Genomic DNA, 19,640 nt, shown 5'->3' on the forward strand with positions numbered 1-19,640 from the left:
AGCCTATCGAGCAAGCCCAGACACCTACAGGCGGTACCATTGGCACCGCAGCGATGCGGGGAACAGGCTGGCCCCTCAAACACGCAGCAACAGGGGGCCTGGGCCCTCCCATAGCCACAACGGTGGCATGGGGCAAGGGCAGGAACATCAGCCAGAGAGCCACGGGGAGCACAGGCGTGCTGATCACAGGGAGCACAGTGCGGGACCCAGCCAGGGCCATAAAACAGAAGGCAGCATCAGGCCCATGCATGAAAATGAACCCGACAGTGGTACAGGACCACCTCCACCTGAACAGACCTGGGACTCCCGCAGCATGTCTCTGCTCTCTGCTCTCCAAGCACACAAACAGAAGCACTACTCTTCAACTATTAAAGCAATTAGGAGACATTTCTTCTCAGAAAGAGTGGTCAGGCATTGGAACAGGTTGCCCAGGGAAATGGTCGAGTCACCGTCCCTGGGGGTGTTCAAGGAAAGGTTGGACGTGGTGCTTAGGGTCATGATTTAGTGGGTGAAGGTCTTTTCCAACCTTAATTTTTGTATGATTCGATGAGGTTACAATAAGCCTGCATCCTTTTGTTTTTATTCTGTGGATCAAATTAGGCCGTGGCCATAACAAACACACTCAAGCTTCTCTTTTTTCAGAGAGATTTTAAAACAGCAAGCTTCAGCCCGCTCTGTGTCCAGCCAAAAGTGATGTGTGCTGTTTCCTTTCTCAGTAGGTGCTGTCAGCTGGACTGATTCCATTCATTACTCCCTGCAAGCCACCACAGGGCTTTCAGTTGGCAGCAGTGTTTAGTCAGTGGCTCGGGTCTGGGATGAATTCTCCTGAACTGCTGCAGCCGTGGAGAAATGGCACGGGCACATCCACAAAGACTCCGCTGCAAAAAGGTGACGGTGCCAGACCTAAGTGGAACTGGGCACCAGCAAACGGGGAGTGAAACCGCTTGAGGTGCTGGGCGGACACGGGGTGTAGCTGCCAGCACTGAGTTCTGAAACAAGACATCCCAGGGAATAACAGTGCTATGAGCAAGGATTGCTTGTGTTGGTCTCCGATGCTGTTTGCAGGTTTTTGGGACAGGACCTGAAGTACAGGTTGTGTGTGCTCCTGCTGCTGGGTGGCTATGGGATGCAATTGCTCTCCGTCTCAGACCCTTTCCTCTCTGGGCAGAGCTCACCCTTGTTGGTAAAGCCCTGGGAATGGGCCCCCATGGGGACAAAAGAGCCTCCAGTGGCTTCAGCCCCTCCCTGAGCTCCTGTGTGCCTACAGGGGCTGGGGGCTGGCAGGCCAGGCAGTGGGGTGGTTTGAGAGGTTCAGCCATTCTTGGAAGAAACTGGAGCTGAGCCGAAGGTGCTGGTGTAGCCACCTGACTTGGCTCGCCAGCAGCGGCAAGGGGAGGATGCGGGGGAGATGGGCATGTTCTGCAAGCTGCTTTTTGTGCCCTGTGCCAAGCCTTCGCCTTAGGGCTGGCTCGTGTCCTGCCTGCATCGGATCCAAGTAAATGTTAAACCTTTTGTGGGGCTGCCAAAGAGAAGGGAGTCGGGGGGAGGACGAAAGGAATGGCAGAGGCTGGATGGCATTTTCCTGGGGCTGTTGCACATCCCCAGGATACGTGGACGTGCCAGAAACCATTCTCATTACTCGGAAAATCACTGTTTTATTGTTACCCTTTCCAGATAAATTTCATTCCCTCATCAATCCTAGATAAAAGTCTGAATGTTACAGCAGCTCTCTGGATAATGCCAGAACAGATGTGTCAGTCAGCAGAAGAAAAATTTGCTACTGATTAAAGGTTGGGGTGCTCTGCACGTGCTCAGCCTAGTTGCTGTATGAAGTTCTCAAACATACCTCCGCCAACAAGGCAAATCACTGTTCTTGAAGGAGAAATTCAAATCCTGGGCAGCTCTTCAGGCCTACTGGATTGCCATGAGATGATGCGTGCTTGTGGAAGCACGGTCTTTGTTCAGAAAGGTAAGTTCCTTGTTCATTTTGAAAATGTAAGTACATATTTTAAACTTATGAAAACCCAGAGAACACACACGCACTAATATGAAATGCAGCAGGCTTTATTTATATGGCAGCATACAATTGTGGTCCTAAAAAAAGGTCACTGAAGGTCCAAATAACTTTTAATTAGGTTTTTGCAAACACGTGTAATTTTCCTATTGATTTCATGTTACAGCAACTTGAGAGATTAAGGAAGTAACCTGTAAATATTCCCACTGAAGATACATTATTCCTATGAAATGTTTGAGAACAAACTTGTTCTCATATTGAGAAGCATTAAATAACACTTTCCAGTAATTTCATTCATCATCATTTCTGCTTACATGAGGCTAAATAAATCAGAAGGCCAGTATCTTAGTAACTAATACAAAAATAAACACTTGAAACACTGGGTTTCACAAAAACACCTTTCTCAGTGAATTGAAATGCTAGCAAATTTTTAAACAAACAAAAAAACCATACAAAAGCTCAGGATTTACGTTTACTTGATATAGAGGGGAATTATGTAACATATACTCAATATGTATGCTTACAAAACAACGATGGAGTTGAAAAAGCAGAAATCTTTGAAGTACATGCAATCCTAAGTGTCTTAGAAAATGGTGCTATTAAAATTCAACAAATCTCTCATAGCCAGGCATGACTGTAACATACACAAACTTGATTTCAATGTGTTTTTATGGGTGTTTCTTTTACTTATCCCAGCACAAAATAAGCTTTGCACCTCAAATGGCAGGTATGGAGGTAGGGTTATTGGAGCTGTGATTGTCAAGGCAGCATTGGCCACTGCAACTTGACATTCACTGACCAGAAGAAGAAGTAACAAAAGCAGCAGTGTTCCCACAGGCTCCTCTCAAAACCTGTAACTTGTATGTAAGTTGTGACTTACATATGTAGAGGTTTTTGTTCACATTGTAAAAAGTCTGTTCCTAGCAAGTACAAGAAGGCTTCGTTTTTTTTCCCAGTGTGCCACTAGGAAAAAAAACAGTTACAAGTGGTTGGTTTAACACCTCCTAGCAGGTTGGTGGGATTTCATCCTTCTGCTTTGCAATCAAAGTGGTGACAAGCTATCAAACCCAATTTGCCAGAACGAGATTTCAGAGAAGCTAGACAAAGGTTTACCCCCAATGACCAGCAGCACGTTGGAGTCACTGCTGACTTCATCCACTGCAGTCGCGTCCCGACAGTCAGTTCTCTCCTCTTCTTCCACAAGCACAGCAGCAGCAAAAGTCTCTTTTTCTGCAGAGACAAACAGATGGGTGGGTTTTTCCTTTGACAAAGTGCTGGTTGCTCTGTTTGGGTCTAGCTCTGCCCCCGAAGTGGTTTGAAATGCACGGAAGCCCGCTGGCTCCAGAGGCAAGCTGAAGGTTTTCATTTCAATCGCTTCGCTTTGCTCCCTGCTGAGCGCTGGGCAGAGAGGCTGACGATGGAAGTAGTTGCACAAGCGGCTGTGCTTCGGGATGGTCACCAGTGGGTGGCGGTCCTTCTGCTTGCCCTTCCAGTGACTGGGGGATGTATTAGGGGAACCTGAGGTAGTTTGAAAAGCAACACCAATTCCTAGGATGCAGTGATACATTTTAGGAAAAAAGTTTGCCTTTATAATACCACTTAGCTTCTTCCATGCCTGTGTGTGGAAATGGTACTTCCAGAGGTCGTTGTTAGGACTGGAGTTTGAAATCCCTCCACCAAAAACTAGCATTGAGTCTTTGAAGACCACTGAAGCGTGTCCTACCGCTGGAGGAGGTCCTTGGCTAAATACAAGAGAAACCAGCAGTTATGGGGAGGTGAACAAGAAACTAACACTGATTTTAGCCCCTAGTTTTCTTTTCACTCAAGAGAATGACCACTAAAACTAAACAGCTGCACTGGAACATCAAAATTGTGTCACTGACAGCTGCATCAATGTGTTGCCAACACCTCATCCAAGCAAAGCCAACTGGAGCCTCAGGGATGGCAGCAGTACTGTCTTAAACTGAACAACTCCTACCTTTGATGAAAAATCAGTACCTCCCCCTCTGCTTGCATGCAGTATCATATGGTAAGGCTAATTCTCTCTTTCTGTGTCAATTTAGTTTAACAAACAGTATGCTTCACCTTGTTCTGATGTTGTACCAGCTGCTGTTTATGAAGTCCCACTTCCAAAAGTCCTTCTGTTCACTCAGCCCCATCAGTCCTCCAAAGAGATACATGCCTGTTTGATAAACCACTGCTGAATGCCCGTGACGAGGTCCAGGACCACTGTTGTGAGGTGGGGTGGAAACACACAACCATTTTCTTGTATCTGAAAACAAGATATTAATTCATAATTTTACCAAATTTACCATAATATATAAAAATGGATTTATTTCAAGAACAAATTAGGGTTCTACTCTAAATGTATTATCGCATAAGTTAACAGCTTAATTTCTGACACTGCAGAAGTGCATAAACATTTAATGAAAATGTCAGATGCTGTATGACAGATGCCATGGAAATTTTATTTACAAAACATTTTTTCCTACTGCTTAGTTAATTCATTACCTCTGTCACAGAAAGGTAATTTCCTAGGTATAAGAGGGAAAATCAGCCAGCAAAACCATTCCTTCATTAATGCTTGTGCTCATTCTGCCTGCGAGGGAATGAAGGATGAGATAAACCCATCATCCATTTCAAAGTAGCTACTGAATGACCACCAGATAACGAAAGCTACCCATTTAGGAAGTCTCTGGGAATCGATAAGGTTTTGTAACCATATTGATTCATGATGAATATGACACCATCTCCTGTCAGGTTCAGCTCCCCAGGGTCCATTCAAGATTTGAGATTCAAAAGATGGCATTAATAGGCCAAAGTCATGGAAAATCTCTACTGCAACTGGAAGTTTTCAGTAATCCTTGAAGAATGTAGTGAGTAGAAAGCAAAGCCCACTCCCTGATTCTCAGCTCTAGAACTGGCAAATACTGCAGAACTTCTTCCAGTATAATACAGTCCAATTAATTTCAGATGGGGATTAGTTTAACTGACAGAATTCATAATTAAATGCTGCCACACAGAAGCCAAAACTAACTTACAACATTATTGCTGGTAGGAATTTTCTTCACAGAGCAAGCCGTGTTATCCTACAACAGTCATCACTTCACGGTGACTGTACTGGATCAAAAAATTATTGAACTTTTAAACTTACCAAAATGGAAAGACCAAAATTCTTGTGAAATGCCTCTGATACCAAGGTATCCCCCGTAGATATACATGCTGGAGTTGTACACTACTGCGCTGTGACCTTTTCTGTTCGTTGGTGCCAAGCTCTGAAACAGTTTAGGAATAAAGTAAACAAAATTGTTAACAGTCCTATCAGTGGCAGTGTCCACCTCAGGAATATTCCCAAGCAATTGAAACCATTGCTCTGAGTTGTGTTAAACTTCTTAATTCAAAAATACAGGGTAAACCAATGACTGGAGCAGCCTCCCCTTTTGTCCACCCCTTTTAAGTGCCTACAGCCTCCCTCTCTCTGCATCTGCACCAGTAGTACTGCTTTCACAGCTACTGCTACACACAGGAACAGTTTAGTTTTAGGACACATTGCAAATATTCCAGGCAACTCTTGGGAATGTAATAGGGAGACACAGCCCTTTCCACCATCAAGGACAACCTTCCCATCATTTTGCTTGCTGTGGATTTGCCCTGCCACAAGTCCTATGCCACGGCCAGGCCCTCAGCAGGACTCCAGGCGGTGCTCACTGCGTCTGCAGCAGTCCTCAGTGCTGCTGAGACTCATGGACCCAAGCCCAAGGAGGCCCAGGTGGAGCTGAAACAAAATACAAGGTAAGTGTTTGCTTTTGTTCATTTACAGCCCAGTTGTGGGGAGGTGGAGGAGCCATGCCCATCTCTCCCTAAGTATCTCCGTATCATTTAAGATAATTGCAATAAACCCTTTATCTATCAGCTCCTTTTTAGAAGTAGGAGCAATGCCATTGAAAGTGGATGCACAGCCCTGTGCTCTACAAGGGACGGAATTATATGGGTGACAGGTCCAAACACCTTTCTTTCTCACAAATAACCTGCAGAACCAAACTGAACTCCTCTGCCAAACACAAGTAACCATGTTAGCAACTGTGTCAAATATTAACATTTTTTGTGAAACTTCATAGTGTGAGGATGAACTTCCAATAGCAACTATTAAGTGAATCTTTACACATAGTGATATAAAACCAATGCTGTCAGACCATGACCTAAACACTTAAGCTGAGGTTTCATTTAAAAGTGGACGTTTCTTGGTGAGTTGTTCAGACTAAAGAAATGGGAAATGCTGCACTTCACATTTCAAAATCTATTAGTGTGACTGCCAATCTGTTTCTACAAACCTACTTTTAAAAGCAGGCTTTTTTTTTTTTTGATGGTTGCAGTGCATCATTTAGGATTTTTTTTGTTGATAAGTATTAAAAAAACAAACAAAAAAAAACCAACAGAAAACATAGTAGAGAAGACTTAATTTTTCTACATAGGACTTAAAATTTAAGAGCAGTATTCTTAAATGCTGTTTTAAAGAATGAAAAAGCCTTAGTTATTGAAAGTGCAAAGAAATAAAGTACAGCCAGCCACATGTCTCTGAAGAGATTAGTTTGGAACTGTTTGGGGGAACATATTTCAAAGCAATCTGTTTAATCAACAAAGCAACAGGCATTTGATTCACACATTCACCACTTCCTGGCTCCTTACCTCATTCTCTGCTGGTACGTTACGGCACTCTGTCCATCTTGCAGAATCTAGGGAATTGTTTTAATAAAGCGCAGTTTATATCCCAGACCACAAGAGGACACTCCTCCAACATCAATTTTTCAAATCACAAGTCTAATTTTCTAGTAAATCCCAGCCTGGTGTTTTCCACTGAGAAGGCTAAAGAAATCTGCTTCCTTTCATACAGCAGTACCAGGGAGCTGACAGAGACATAGTTTCACAGTTTTCCTTTATCCTTATCTGCTATCAAATCACTGAGATGCCATACTGAATTTCCTGTTTCCTAAGGCTAAATTTCACTACACGAAAATAATCTGTGATTTGCAGCATTTGCTGGACTGGCAAAACACCCAAACTTTCCAGCGGAAGCGTGGCTCCTTTTATTTATTATTTAAACCATGTAACAATAGCCTTATTTTTCTTGTTCCTTTTCACAGATCTCTCAAAACAGTCCTCAGATAACAGTCAAAAATCACTGATCTGAATGACTGAAGGTACCGGATACCATCATCCCAGAGACAGAATATCTAAAAAATCCTAAAGAATACCTTCCAATTAAAGGAAGACCTGACTTTTTGATAGCTTAACAGACCAATTTTAGGGAAAAATATGCCCACAGTTTCACACTTATTTCTTCTTGTAAAGCTAGGGACAGCTTGTTACAGGCAGCAGAAAACATTTTGGGTCTTACTATTTTTTAGTACCTATGGACTTGGAATGTCCCATGGAAGAGACTGGCTATTGTGTATCATACCGGTATCATATATCCAGAGGGGGGTTTTTGCTTGTGTGAAAGCAGAATCCACCATTCCACCAAAAATACACAGGGTGCCCTGCAAAATGGAAAAAAACTGTTTGTCATGTACAGGTAGGCATGTAGCATAAAGTAATTTTTAAAATAATTCTGAAAAGACTGATATCATCAAAATATAATTAACAATAATGGCAACCTATTAACAATTCATGAGGTAATCACAAGCCACCACCATCTTCTCATCTTATTTTTATCCTCTCCCAGTAGGAAACCCTGTAGAAGGTTGTGCTATTTTGACAGGGACAGCATCCCAGAAGCACTTACTTCTTCCTCATCTGGGACAGCTTGAGGGATGCAGATCCAGAGCTCTCAGAGACATTACTCAGGTAATACTAGGTTTACTCTTACTTGTAGAAGGGTTTCATTGTGCTGCAGCTCCTGATATCCTAAATTCTGTTTCCCCCTCACAAGCAAAGCTGTAATTCTTATTTGTCTTCACTCCCCCGTTTCTTTTCTATGCAAGTTCTTAAGTGAATGTTTTTATGCTGGTGCTTATCATGCAAATGAATTCAGAGCAACTGTTACAACTGTACAACTAAGTCAAAGAATGTGCTGCCAAGGTCTTTATTTTGTATTACTATTATGTACTGAGCATCGACTGAGGAAATCAGGGAGCTGCACGCTGCTGCAAAGCCGAAATACCGTGACTTTATTCAGAAACGTTCCAAAACACTGCATAGCTACATCCAGAACTGCACTGACACAGAAGTCCTTTCTGGGTATAGTATTTCAGTACATAATATATGGCATTTTATTTCACTGTACAATAGGAAAATAAATGTTAAAATACAGACAATGTAAATTTTGCCTTCCTACCTTATAAGCCACCATTGAATGTTCTTCCAGTTCTTCTGGACCATCTCTTGAGCAATCCAGCATCTCCCATTCATTCCTCGCTAAAAACCACAGCTCAAGTTAAGACAGTGGTAAACTCAATATATAGACAGTAAGAAAAAGGGGAAAAGATCAGCTTTGAATTTTGCTGCACTCTTAGAGTCAATGAGGGATGAAGGTTAACAAATGCTCCCTCGTTTTCCTTGTTTGCTATCAAGAAGACTGAAGAGTTGCTGCTCTGAGGAAGGCAATCTTAAAAAAAAAAGAAAAAAAAGCCTCTTGTCATCTTTCCCCTGTTAGTTCAGAATATTAAGGCACTTCCCCCAGAATTAAATTATGGGCATTTTTTTTATTTAGCAACCTTAAACAGAATGGAAATTTATCTTGTTTTGTATTTTATTGTTATACTGTTACCTATGCGAAAACCCAACAGCTCTGAGTTTTATCCAGGAACAACATTTGAACGGGGAACACTGTACATTAAGCCTCAGAAAATAAGTGTCATATTTGATGGTGCATCACTAATTCAGTCTTACAAGGTATCATATTCATGTGCTCCATTTTTGCGTTCTTCCGTGAATGAATTATTTCCATGTTAAAGATTCAGTAAATCCATGTCTGTTATATCCCTATCGTAAATGAATCAGTATTTTTGGTCAAAGAAAAAAAAAGAGAGAACTCAAATCTAAGCTTTCTGGGACACCTGCAACAGGAACAAAACACACACCATTTGCCCAGCGGACACAACGCAGTTCACTTACCCTTTGATCTTCAACAGCATTTATACAGCTTAGGTAGTTGCTTGAGATACAAGATAATTTTGACGGAGAAACACTAAACTGGGAGAATCTGTTAGCTGTAGAGCGTCCCCAGTTTCACACTGACTGGATGCGTTCTCTCTTTAATACTGACATATAAGTGAAGGGACAAACTTACCTAGATTGTATCTCCAAAAATCTCTCAGACTGGTGGTGTTCCTCCCTCCATAAAGATAAACAAATCCTCTGCAAATAACGCAAGCATGTTTATATCGATCGCAGGGAGAGGGCTTCTCTTGCGGTGCAGATTTCCAATCGCAGTGTGCTGTTTTTCCTTTCATGCTGACAGCTAAGAGCATCAACTGGAAAGGATGACCATGTCAGGGGAGGGTCCCACAACATCAGGGACAGGGTTTAAACCCTGCCTGGTCTGTAAAAAGTCAAAAACAAACAAAAATTTAAAACTGTGTTGAAAAAAAATGGTGATGGAGAAAAAAAAAATGTCTATGTCTTACGATACAAAATTCTAGTGTTTTCTTTAATTTCCATCAAAAGCAACCTGACGTTTTTTGCCACCTGTGATAACCAGAGTAAAACATTTGCAACACCGCCTCACAGAGCCACGTATCAGCAAGACTGGGACAGGCACGTTCCTGGAGCTGAAAGTTTTCCAAAGAATGTTGGCGAGTTGAAGGGATGAAGTGCGGCACGCTACATCTACAATATGGCAGAAAGCAAGGCTCGCTCTTTTTTTCACTGTGAATTTCAGGTAAGCTGTGCTTGAAACAAAATTGGGAAAGCCAAATATATAAACAAAAGTAATTCATTAGCACTTGTCCGGAATTTATTTAGACTTTCATCCCTGAATCAGCTGAAAGTAGGATGCATCTGGAAAAAAGAGACACTATCCCTTCGTTTGCCACAAGATGTCACTGTGTTCTGTGAAGACACAAGCACCAGGAACAACATTCATCTCTCGTCCTCTCCAACATGTATCATGGCCAGTGTTTTAAAATAGATTATGTTCAGTGTTAAACCAAATCACGAGATTTGCTTTGGTAATATGTCTGAGGTGACAAACATCACCACATGAGGTGACGAGGACTCCTAATTCTAGGAATATTTCAGTGAAACCCTGAATTCCAGTTTAGGATCTAGGATTGGAAATTGATGGATCCCAGTCTGTCGGTATGGGCACACCCTGCACACAGCATCCCTTTGGATCAATTCTAAGGTCAAAGTAATGAATGCCTAGCAAATCCATTCTTTTGGTTTGAGAGGTAAACGCAATAAACCTGTAACTGCTTAGCCCGATTATTTCTAGTTAACAAAAGACAGAAATACCAAATTTGCCCGAGATATACTGCAATAGATCGTTTTTCATCCACAGAGAAATTTCATTACCTCTGCTGCCCACAGTCTTCCTCAACAAGGAAGCGTCAAGGGAAATTTTCCCTCCATCTCTTCAGAAATGTGAGGAGAGGAGCAAAGCTTTTACAAAGCCTGGTAATTTCACGTCACAAGCAGCAGTGCAGGTAGGCACCAGGGTGATTTGTCCAGCTCAGTGCATTGGGGTCTTCAGCTTGTGTGAGTGCCAAGAGTGTATTAACAGTTTCAGTTTCCCAGGTTAATTCACAAGGAAAGTGCATAAAAGCAGCAACACTTGTCTGATCAGAAACCACACCCAGCTAAGGTTTGTTTCCTGCAAATGGCCATTTGAACTTCTTAAAGCCAGAAGTTACTTAGAAAGTACAGCAATGGCACGTTAGGATACAGGAAGGCCTCTTCCTCATATCTGTGTGTGTGTGGGTACATTAACCATGTGCCTTGCCACAGTGTGACTTCGGTCAGTGTAACTCTGCCTTCCTTGTGTGATGCTGCACTTGGCCATCTGTGTGCCAGTGGAGGTCAACATTAGCGCTGCTCACCCTGGACGTGTCTGACTATAGGATAAGGGGACAGGGAGAAACTACAAAATGAGAAACTACTGGACAAAATGTCCACCATACAGCTAAATAAAAACATCATACGATGGGTGAGCAATTGGCTAACGGGCAGGGCCCAAAGGGTTATGGTGAATGGGGCTGCGTCAGGCTGGCGGGCGGTCACCAGTGGGGTCCCTCAAGGCTCCATTTTAGGGCCGGTACTTTTCAATATTTTTATAAACGATCTGGATGTAGGAATAGAAGGTATTTTGAGCAAGTTTGCTGATGACACCAAACTTGGAGGAGTTGTGGACTCTGTTGAGGGTGGAAAGGCCTTGCAGAGGGATCTGGATAGGTTGGAGAGCTGGGCGATCGCCAACCGCATGAAGTTCAATAAGAGCAAGTGCCGGGTCCTGCACCTGGGACGGGGAAACCCTGGCTGCACGTACAGACTGGGCGATGAGACGCTGGAGAGCAGCCTAGAAGAGAGGGATCTGGGGGTCGTGGTAGACAACAAGTTGAATATGAGCCGGCAGTGTGCCCTGGCAGCCAGGAGGGCCAACCGTGTCCTGGGGTGCATCAAGCACAGCATCGCTAGTAGGTCGAGGGAGGTGATTGTCCCGCTCTACTCTGCGCTGGTGCGGCCTCACCTCAAGTACTGTGTGCAGTTCTGGGCACCACAGTATAAAAAGGACATGAAACTGTTGGAGAGTGTCCAGAGGAGGGCTACGAAGATGGTGAAAGGCCTGGAGGGGAAGACGTATGAGGAACGGCTGAGGGCACTGGGCCTGTTCAGCCTGGAGAAGAGGAGGCTGAGGGGAGACCTCATCGCAGTCTACAACTTCCTCGTAAGGGGGTGTCGAGAGGCAGGAGACCTTTTCTCCATTAACACCAGCGACAGGACCCGCGGGAACGGGGTTAAGCTGAGGCAGGGGAAGTTTAGGCTTGACCTCAGGAGGGGGTTCTTCACAGAGAGGGTGGTTGCACACTGGAACAGGCTCCCCAGGGAAGTGGTCACTGCACCGAGCCTGACTGAATTTAAGAAGAGATTGGACTGTGCACTTAGTCACATGGTCTGAACTTTTGGGTAGACCTGTGCGGTGTCAAGAGTTGGACTTGATGATCCTTAAGGGTCCCTTCCAACTCAGGATATTCTATGATTCTATGATTCTACAAAGTATCACAGAACTGTAGGGGTTGGAAGGGACCTAGATCTCTGTCAGAAATTGACATCTTATGAAAGGCTGACGTTCACTTGGTTTCAAAGATGTGGAAGATGTTAGTTAACTGAACATGGGATCATAAGAGAGGCTTCTATAATCAGTTATAGATGTCCAGAAGCATACTGAGTAATACTGGCCAACAACATAGCCCTTCTTATAATCATTTTTCTGTGCATTTCTATAATAAGCCTTTATTATTGTTTTCCTCACAAAATCCTACATCTTGTCTCATCAATGCATTTCAAGCAACATTTTTGCTTTTGAAAGCTTGTTTTGATGTTTTTGAAAATTCTTCTGGGCAAATTCATGAGCCTTCATCAGTTTTTATTCCCTCCCTCTACCATGGTGAATAAGGAGGCTGCAGGTGGTCCCCTTACACCAGTAGCCTACTATGCTGGTGGAAAAATGCAGACACCTACTGAGCTCCCTCTTTAAAATAGGATTGACTCCATCAGGCTTGTGCTGAGCTGGACAGAAAGCCCAGCTGGCTGCAGGTAGTACCACAGGCAGTATGAAGTGCATTTTGGAGCATGCCTGTTATCCAGGGTCCTTCCATTTTATGGGATATCACCACTGCTACTGTCCTAAAATAACCACGTGAACTGCAGCCCAGTACCCCTCTGATATTACTGACCTCTCCCAGATGAAGGTGCAGGAAGTTTAGGTCACAGTCTTTATAAAATATGAACAGCTTAACTGTTGCTTTGATTCCTGAAATCACAATGGCCACAATGAGATTGCATGCTACAGTAAGAAGCTTCTGATAGTAAATACCTACTTGCAAAAGCTATGCCTGTATTTTCACTGTATCTGAAATTTGTACTTATTGCTATTTATTCCCATGGTCAGTAATGAAAGGACATGAGCCCAGGAGCTGTTTACAGCACAGATCCCTGCTGCATCTCGTAGTTTCAGGTGTTTACGTGGAAGTCCAGGCAGAGATGCACATAATTACAGGAAAAAAATATTACAGTAAAAAAAAAAAACTACTGAAAATAACTAGAGCATATTATTATGGAATGCACGTATCTAATGTCATTTAGTTTATCATACAATTTATCTCTAAGATTTATCACTTGTAAGACTAGAATAGATTCAGTGACAAAAACGTGTGAGAGAATCTCTTCTGGCATGTTCTGTTAAGACTAGCTATTCAAATTGTATTCATCCACTTTATGCAAACTGCCATTGAAAGGAATTAGCGTACAAAACTGAAGGGTGTTTTTTTTAATATTTTGTCTTAAAGAATACAAGATTGGCAGCATTTACAAAGGTGTATGTCTCTCTTTTTTTTTTTTTTTTCCCCCAAGAGAATTAGCAGCTATGAAGCAATGACGCATTCTACATGTCTAAGTTTGCAATACTTTATAGCATGCCATTGAAAAGGGAAAAGGCTGAAGTCATGAAATACAGATTTTCTCTTTAACTCTGCCTGTGTAACCTTAGCCAATTCACCTATTTTTCAGCTACATCTACAAAGAAATACAGGGACAAAGACATCCCATTAGCAGAACACTTCAGATTTGCTGATGCAGTGCTGTGCAAGAGCTTTAAGGTATTACCACTGCTATTGATATAATTTAATGTGAAAAAAGATTATAGGTCTCTTCTATTATTACTTAACAATGGTAAAATGGGCTTGTACCCTTGGGTTTTGTTTTTCCCAGCTATGAAACTAGTTATTCCTCTTCCTACATATTTCTGGTTGTTATTCTTCCTACACAAACCTTGTCTCCTATTATATAAGCATTCACAGAAGGAGATAAGTCCTGATTTCATACAGTAGTTTAGCAACAAAATCCCATCCACTAGTTTGTCTACCCCAGCTGAACTCTGCATAAGGCAGGCAGGGTAAAAGAAAGCTCAGCTGGAGTTAAATGAATGGGGGTCTCCTGGTCACACCTCCAAGCATCTGCTGACCCTTGTGCATCAGGCACTCCTGGAGGCAGACCTACAATCACTAAAACAGATCAGTTAACAAATTGCTTCAATTCAGAGTTTGGATGATGCACTTAGAAGTTAGCAATCCCAAATCTTGCCTTTCATCGCTGGTATTTCAAATTATAAACTCAACTCCTACACTGCCTTTGTTCACTTACTGTCTACCTTACCAGTCCTGTTTCCAAAGAAAACCGCTGCTCTTTTAATACCACTGAAAAATGTTCTCTGTGTAAAGCATCAGTGTCCTCAGCTTCAATTTGGTAAATTAATTATCCAATAGGAAGCTCTCTAACTTCAGAAGAATTAAAACAAAACAAAACAAAACAAAAAAAACACCCAAAAGTCAACTCAGAACATTTTTATCAAACTTTCTCCAAACCAGCTGTAACGCACAAGAAATGGCTGCGGCTCTCCAAACTCTTCTGCTGGTTCATACTAAAAATAACCCCCCTGCAATCAATCCCAATTGTTCAACAGTTTAGGGAGCTGGGAGACGAGGCCCTAAAGAGCTGCAATTAGCGTGGTAACTATAGCACAGAGTACTTATCAATTAATGGCGCCACATTACTGTTTCATAATAAAAATAATTCAGGAAATGTAGAAAGACAGAAATTACTTCAGGAAATGTAGTTTATATGTTCATTATATAATTATTTATATTTCTATTAGATGTGGTTTCTCAGACAAATGATTTATTTATTTTAAGTATTACTTAAATACATGCTCATTAAAGCATTTTTTCTATCTGGGTCCCCTGATTCCTTTCCATCTGTTTTCAATATACTCTGAAAAGTTTCAGATTTAAGAGGATCAAGACTTCTGAAATACAATGAGATAAGAAATCACTCATTTGGGGAATATATTTTTTTTTGATGTTGTTAATGACCCAGTTCTCTGAACCTTTATGTGAGGAGAGTATTTTTATTTTCTTCTTAGGCAATTTGATATTTTAGCGCTCTTCAAAAATAATTACAGGATTTCCTGGTTCTACTGATCATCTAAACCCTTGCTTTTGTCGTGGTTTTATTTAACAGTTGTTCCAGCAGGACAGCATGAATAAGGAGAAATCTTTGACCAAAAATTTGCAAGGCAGTTGTGAGACTCTACTTTTAAAAACAGAAACACTTTTCTTTGTTTTGTATAGCTTGGATGGCAGCCTTTTTTTTTTTTCTGTATATCAGATTTAATTCTATTGCCTTAACAGGTGTGATGAATTTCAATATCTCAAGGTTTGCTATTTTGTTACTTTAATTTCAAGTCATGTTGTCTCCATTACTTATTTGTTTATTAATACAGAAACTAATTTTCAAAGCTGCCCAGTTTCAGAACTTCCACAGGTCCAGGATGGCTCTGGGAATGTAGAATACCAGTAATATTTCCATATTAATTACATTCAGAATTGAAATAAGGGTCTTGCTTTGCTACATGTTGTAAAGACGGTTACTGCATGACTGAGCTTATGACTGAAGTAGCCAAGACAAAGGGAAGGAGATGGAAACTGTTGTTTCTTCTTACAGGGGGAAGATGACAAACAGAAAGGATTTGGAAAGCAGCACAAAAATCGTAGCAGGATGCACGGCTCCCCTCTGATCTAAGGGTTCAGAGAAGTGCCAGGTACTGTCAGGTAAAGCACTAACACCCCTGTTGTCTTTATAAAGCTGAAGGTGAACCTACCGAAAATTTAGAGAAAATCTGAAAGGTTTTTATGTTAAAAATCTGAAGGACTTTTATGTTAAATAGCTGTTACTTGAATTTTTGCAATTAAGTTTACAAGCTAAGCATTATCATTGTTATTTTTCAGTGCTTCTGAATGCTTTCTGTAGTGAAGATGTATTTGAAAGGAGGCAACTATTCTGAAATAGTCATGTGTAATTACAGTTTCTATATACTGCAAACTTAATGTATGTAACCGCCACTTCTGGAATGTAGAGTCCTGCATTGGCACCTTTACTGTACAGCAGATGAGGGTGTTGATCATCTGTCCTCGTTAACAGCTGCCTGCCCGCTCCCGGAACGCTGCAGGTAAGGTATCATGCTTCTTATTCAGATCACATTAATGTTCAAGCTCTGATTTCAGAAGTGCAGATTTTGTTTTCTTTTGCAAATTGACATTATTGATCTTTCTGTATTTTTCCAGAAGAAATCTGTTATGCTCATTAGTGTGTAGCACTACTCCCTATTATGAACTAAGTTCTTAAATCGTAATTAATCTAACAATGTATTAATAGAGAAGTATAAATATATCCAGCTGTATTTTCTATGTGCTAGATATATTTTGTATTTTTAAGTAAACAAATACAACTTGGTTTGGTGTAATACTGTAAATATTTCTACGATATTTGGGAAATAGATGAGGGGGTGGTTTCTGGAAAAAAATAAATTCAGTACACTAAAATGTTTCTGGGATTGCTACATCTTTCTAAACACCTATAGTATATGAACCAGGAAATCACCTTTTTCACTCTATTGAAATAAATCTTATGGTGCAGACAAAAAAATAAGTACATCTATACTACCCCACTTTCATGGTTTATTTTGTGAAATAAATTAAAATCTGATTTTTATATAAATAAAAAATAGAATGTATAGTTTTGACTATATAGTATATCTCCCCAGGTAATCTGTTTATTCTGATTTCCCAAAACTGCAAATAACAATTTAACCACAACACAATTTTGAGTTAAGTTTCTGGGAAAGAGCTTCCTGAAATAGGCATCTGTAGATAGCACAAATACAACACATTAAGCAAAGATAAATCCAGTGCACCTGTCACACCTGATCAAAAGCTTATGCTGATAATGAATGTGATTACATATGGGTTTTATTTGGTTTTGGACCTTAAGGGAATATTTATTTCAGAAATCTTATCTGCTTTTCAGATGTTATTTAAGGTTGTGTTGTCAAATCCAAGCATAGGCATGGCAAGAACTCGTTCTCTCTTGGTCTCACCAGGTAACTGGGATAGATGTCATGACAGCAAGATGGTCCTTTGGATGTCAGCTGATAAAAACAGGTAATTTTTCTCATTCTAAATATGGCAGAGGGAGAAAATACAGTTCCTGCTTCTCACACTTTAAGCTGACAGAAATGAGAAACTCCCACCGTGTTCACAGGGCAGTCTAATATGTGTTTGGCCTTCTGCCCTTTCCTTGGAAGCAATCTGTAATCTTACCACTGGAAATAGGTCATTCCAGTACATGGGTCATCACCCCCATCCCTCAGAAAGAGCAGTTTTCGATGTTGCTGGAATTGTGGGATTTCACAAGAGCTTTATGAAACTTACTGGTTGGATTTCTTCAAGACAGAGCAGGTAGATGACCAGGAGATTCCAGGTAATACATCTGTATGCACTTAGGTGTGACTAAATGCATCTTTTTGACAGCTCACGGACTGCCACTGAAGCAGCTTCTAAGTACTGCATTTCCTACAGGAGACTCTACTTTGCACTAAAACACAAAATTTTCGAAGTTAGGGAGAATGTGGTTGACAGTGGCTGCCCAGTGTGCCTTCACTCCTCAGGCATGAATTAGTGTGTTGTGGTAGATATGTTACAGCTGACTGTATCAATGAAAAGCAATCAACTTTATTACTAAAATACCTGCACTGAATTGTATTTGCTTATTGTTTATATTCCCTAACTGAGGAAAAGAAAGCCTAATGTAACACTCAGCAACATTCTCAACTAAATAACATACTTCGTGGAAGGCAGACAATGTGCTTTTCCTGTTCCAAAGACATTTGGCCCTTAGACAAGCATGGAGAAAGGGGTAGAGAAGATGCACAAGGTTGTGAGAATGGCAGAAGCTGTAACCTGAAAAAAAGAGAAAAGAGAGGGCATTTGGCAATGAGAATAATAAAATGTTCCAGCTGGCAAATCTTAAAACATCCAGATATCATGTCTGAATCGGAACGAATTTAGATGATACAGTATGGGAAAAGTCATGAAAGACTTCATGACTTCTTCGTGAAAAAGAATCAGATGGCACAACTGGAGAGCCTGTCAGTGCAAAAAGGATCCTTTATAGGGAAAATAAATTAAACACTCAGGTGAGAGATGGCTGCATGAAGACAGATGATACGATTGCATAGCTGGAATAGGTTGCGTTCAGAGGAATAGTTAGATTTCAGCCTGTCAGTGAAAAATAAATGGTGTCAGGCAGGCAAAGGGTAATGACTGTGCTGCCTCACAATAACCTTGATGCCAACAGCTACTGGGCTGCACCAGCAAATGGAAAAAATACAAACCCACATAATTTCAATATATAAAGAAGACAGAAAGCATATGAGTAACTTTACACACGCACGTTGACAGCCCAAATTCAAATGGAATTACTCATGTGAACAAAACCAGTGATACGCATGAGCCTGCACAATGTAGCCTAGATACCAGGGTAAAAGAAGGACCCAACTCTTTTGTTAGAAGCCTGAAAAAAATGTTTTGCAAGCTGTTTTCATATTCAGCCGCAGAATGACAGGGCCCATTTTTGACCGGAGCCTGCCTTTCTGAGAACCCCTCACTCCCAGCTACCGTGGTCCAGCATTCATCCCAAGCCAGACCCGCTCTGGCTCGGCCTTCGGATGCTTGCATTTCTTTGTCTTGCGCTTGGCGTTTTTGCCGCTTTAGGGTTTTATTTTTTTTTGGAAAAGGGCTGTGGGGGGAGCCTGCCCGCAGCCCCGCCGCTGCTTCCCTCGCCCTTCCCGCACCGCCCGCGGCCCGGGGGCAGCGCTACTCACCGCGGCCTCGGCGCAGCGAGGAAGGGGCAGGGGAAGGGGCTCCCCGCCGCCTGCCCCCGGCTCTGCCCGCAGCCCCCGGGGCTCTCCCTCGCCTCCGGCCGGGCCGGGAGCCGCAGCCGGGGGGCGGGCGGGAGGCGCGGCCCAGCTCAGGCCTGCGCGGCCCGGGGGTGCGGGCCGGGGGCCGGCGGCCGCCATCTCAGGGGGGGCGGTGAGGGCTGGGCCGGGCCCCGTCAGCAGGGGGGCACGGCACTTGGTGGCTGTTCCCAGCACAGCTGGGGACGGAGTTTTGGGGTTTATGTTGTATTATTTTTGTTCTTTGTTTGTTTTTGTATGCGCTTCCAAGCCCTTTTAAGTCAGCCTTTAGCCCCAGATCCTCTCTGCGAGCTTGCCGCGGAGCCGCGGTCCCGCTGCTTGCTTGGGCTTGTGGCCTTGGCGTCCTGCGTGGCTGCTGCAGCCTCCATGGTTTCTTCTTTCCCTTTATTTATTTTGCTCTCTGTTTCTCCTTTACAGCTACGTGAGGCTTCGCAAAACAATCGGGATTGAAACTCCCCCGCCCACATGTGCCTCTATTTTCTACATTGACGTGTTTTCCTGCTTTGGGGCGAGGCTACTGCTTCTTCATTAGTATTGTGCCTGGAAAAAAAATATTACACGTGTAATTGTTTTTTCAAGTTATAAGTGGAGGCCAATAAA

General features: G+C 42.3%; 1 protein-coding gene across 5 annotated transcripts in view; it reads right to left on the reverse strand.

The window, feature by feature from the left end:
• Positions 1 to 2,048: 2,048 nt before the first annotated feature.
• LOC137858956 (rab9 effector protein with kelch motifs-like) overlaps positions 2,049 to 19,640 on the reverse strand; it is a 35,303-nt gene continuing 17,711 nt past the window's right edge. For 2 of the 5 annotated variants that reach the window (XM_068687448.1, XM_068687449.1), the window contains exons 2-8: positions 9,303 to 9,554; positions 8,349 to 8,428; positions 7,473 to 7,551; positions 6,701 to 6,747; positions 5,169 to 5,289; positions 4,100 to 4,286; positions 2,049 to 3,756 (exon numbers count right to left, since the gene is read on the reverse strand). In XM_068687448.1, the coding sequence (XP_068543549.1) occupies positions 3,057 to 3,756; positions 4,100 to 4,286; positions 5,169 to 5,289; positions 6,701 to 6,747; positions 7,473 to 7,551; positions 8,349 to 8,428; positions 9,303 to 9,483 (1,395 nt within the window). In that variant the 5' untranslated portion in view covers positions 9,484 to 9,554 and the 3' untranslated portion in view covers positions 2,049 to 3,056. Of the gene's footprint in view, positions 3,757 to 4,099; positions 4,287 to 5,168; positions 5,290 to 6,700; positions 6,748 to 7,472; positions 7,552 to 8,348; positions 8,429 to 9,302; positions 9,555 to 17,496; positions 17,876 to 17,908; positions 18,025 to 18,947; positions 19,445 to 19,640 lie in introns of those variants that run through there. The other 3 variants (XM_068687446.1, XM_068687447.1, XM_068687451.1) reach the window with 3 other exon arrangements.

This window comes from Anas acuta, chromosome 6 (genome assembly GCF_963932015.1).
Source record: "Anas acuta chromosome 6, bAnaAcu1.1, whole genome shotgun sequence".
In the NCBI taxonomy this organism is placed as follows: Eukaryota; Metazoa; Chordata; class Aves; order Anseriformes; family Anatidae; genus Anas; species Anas acuta.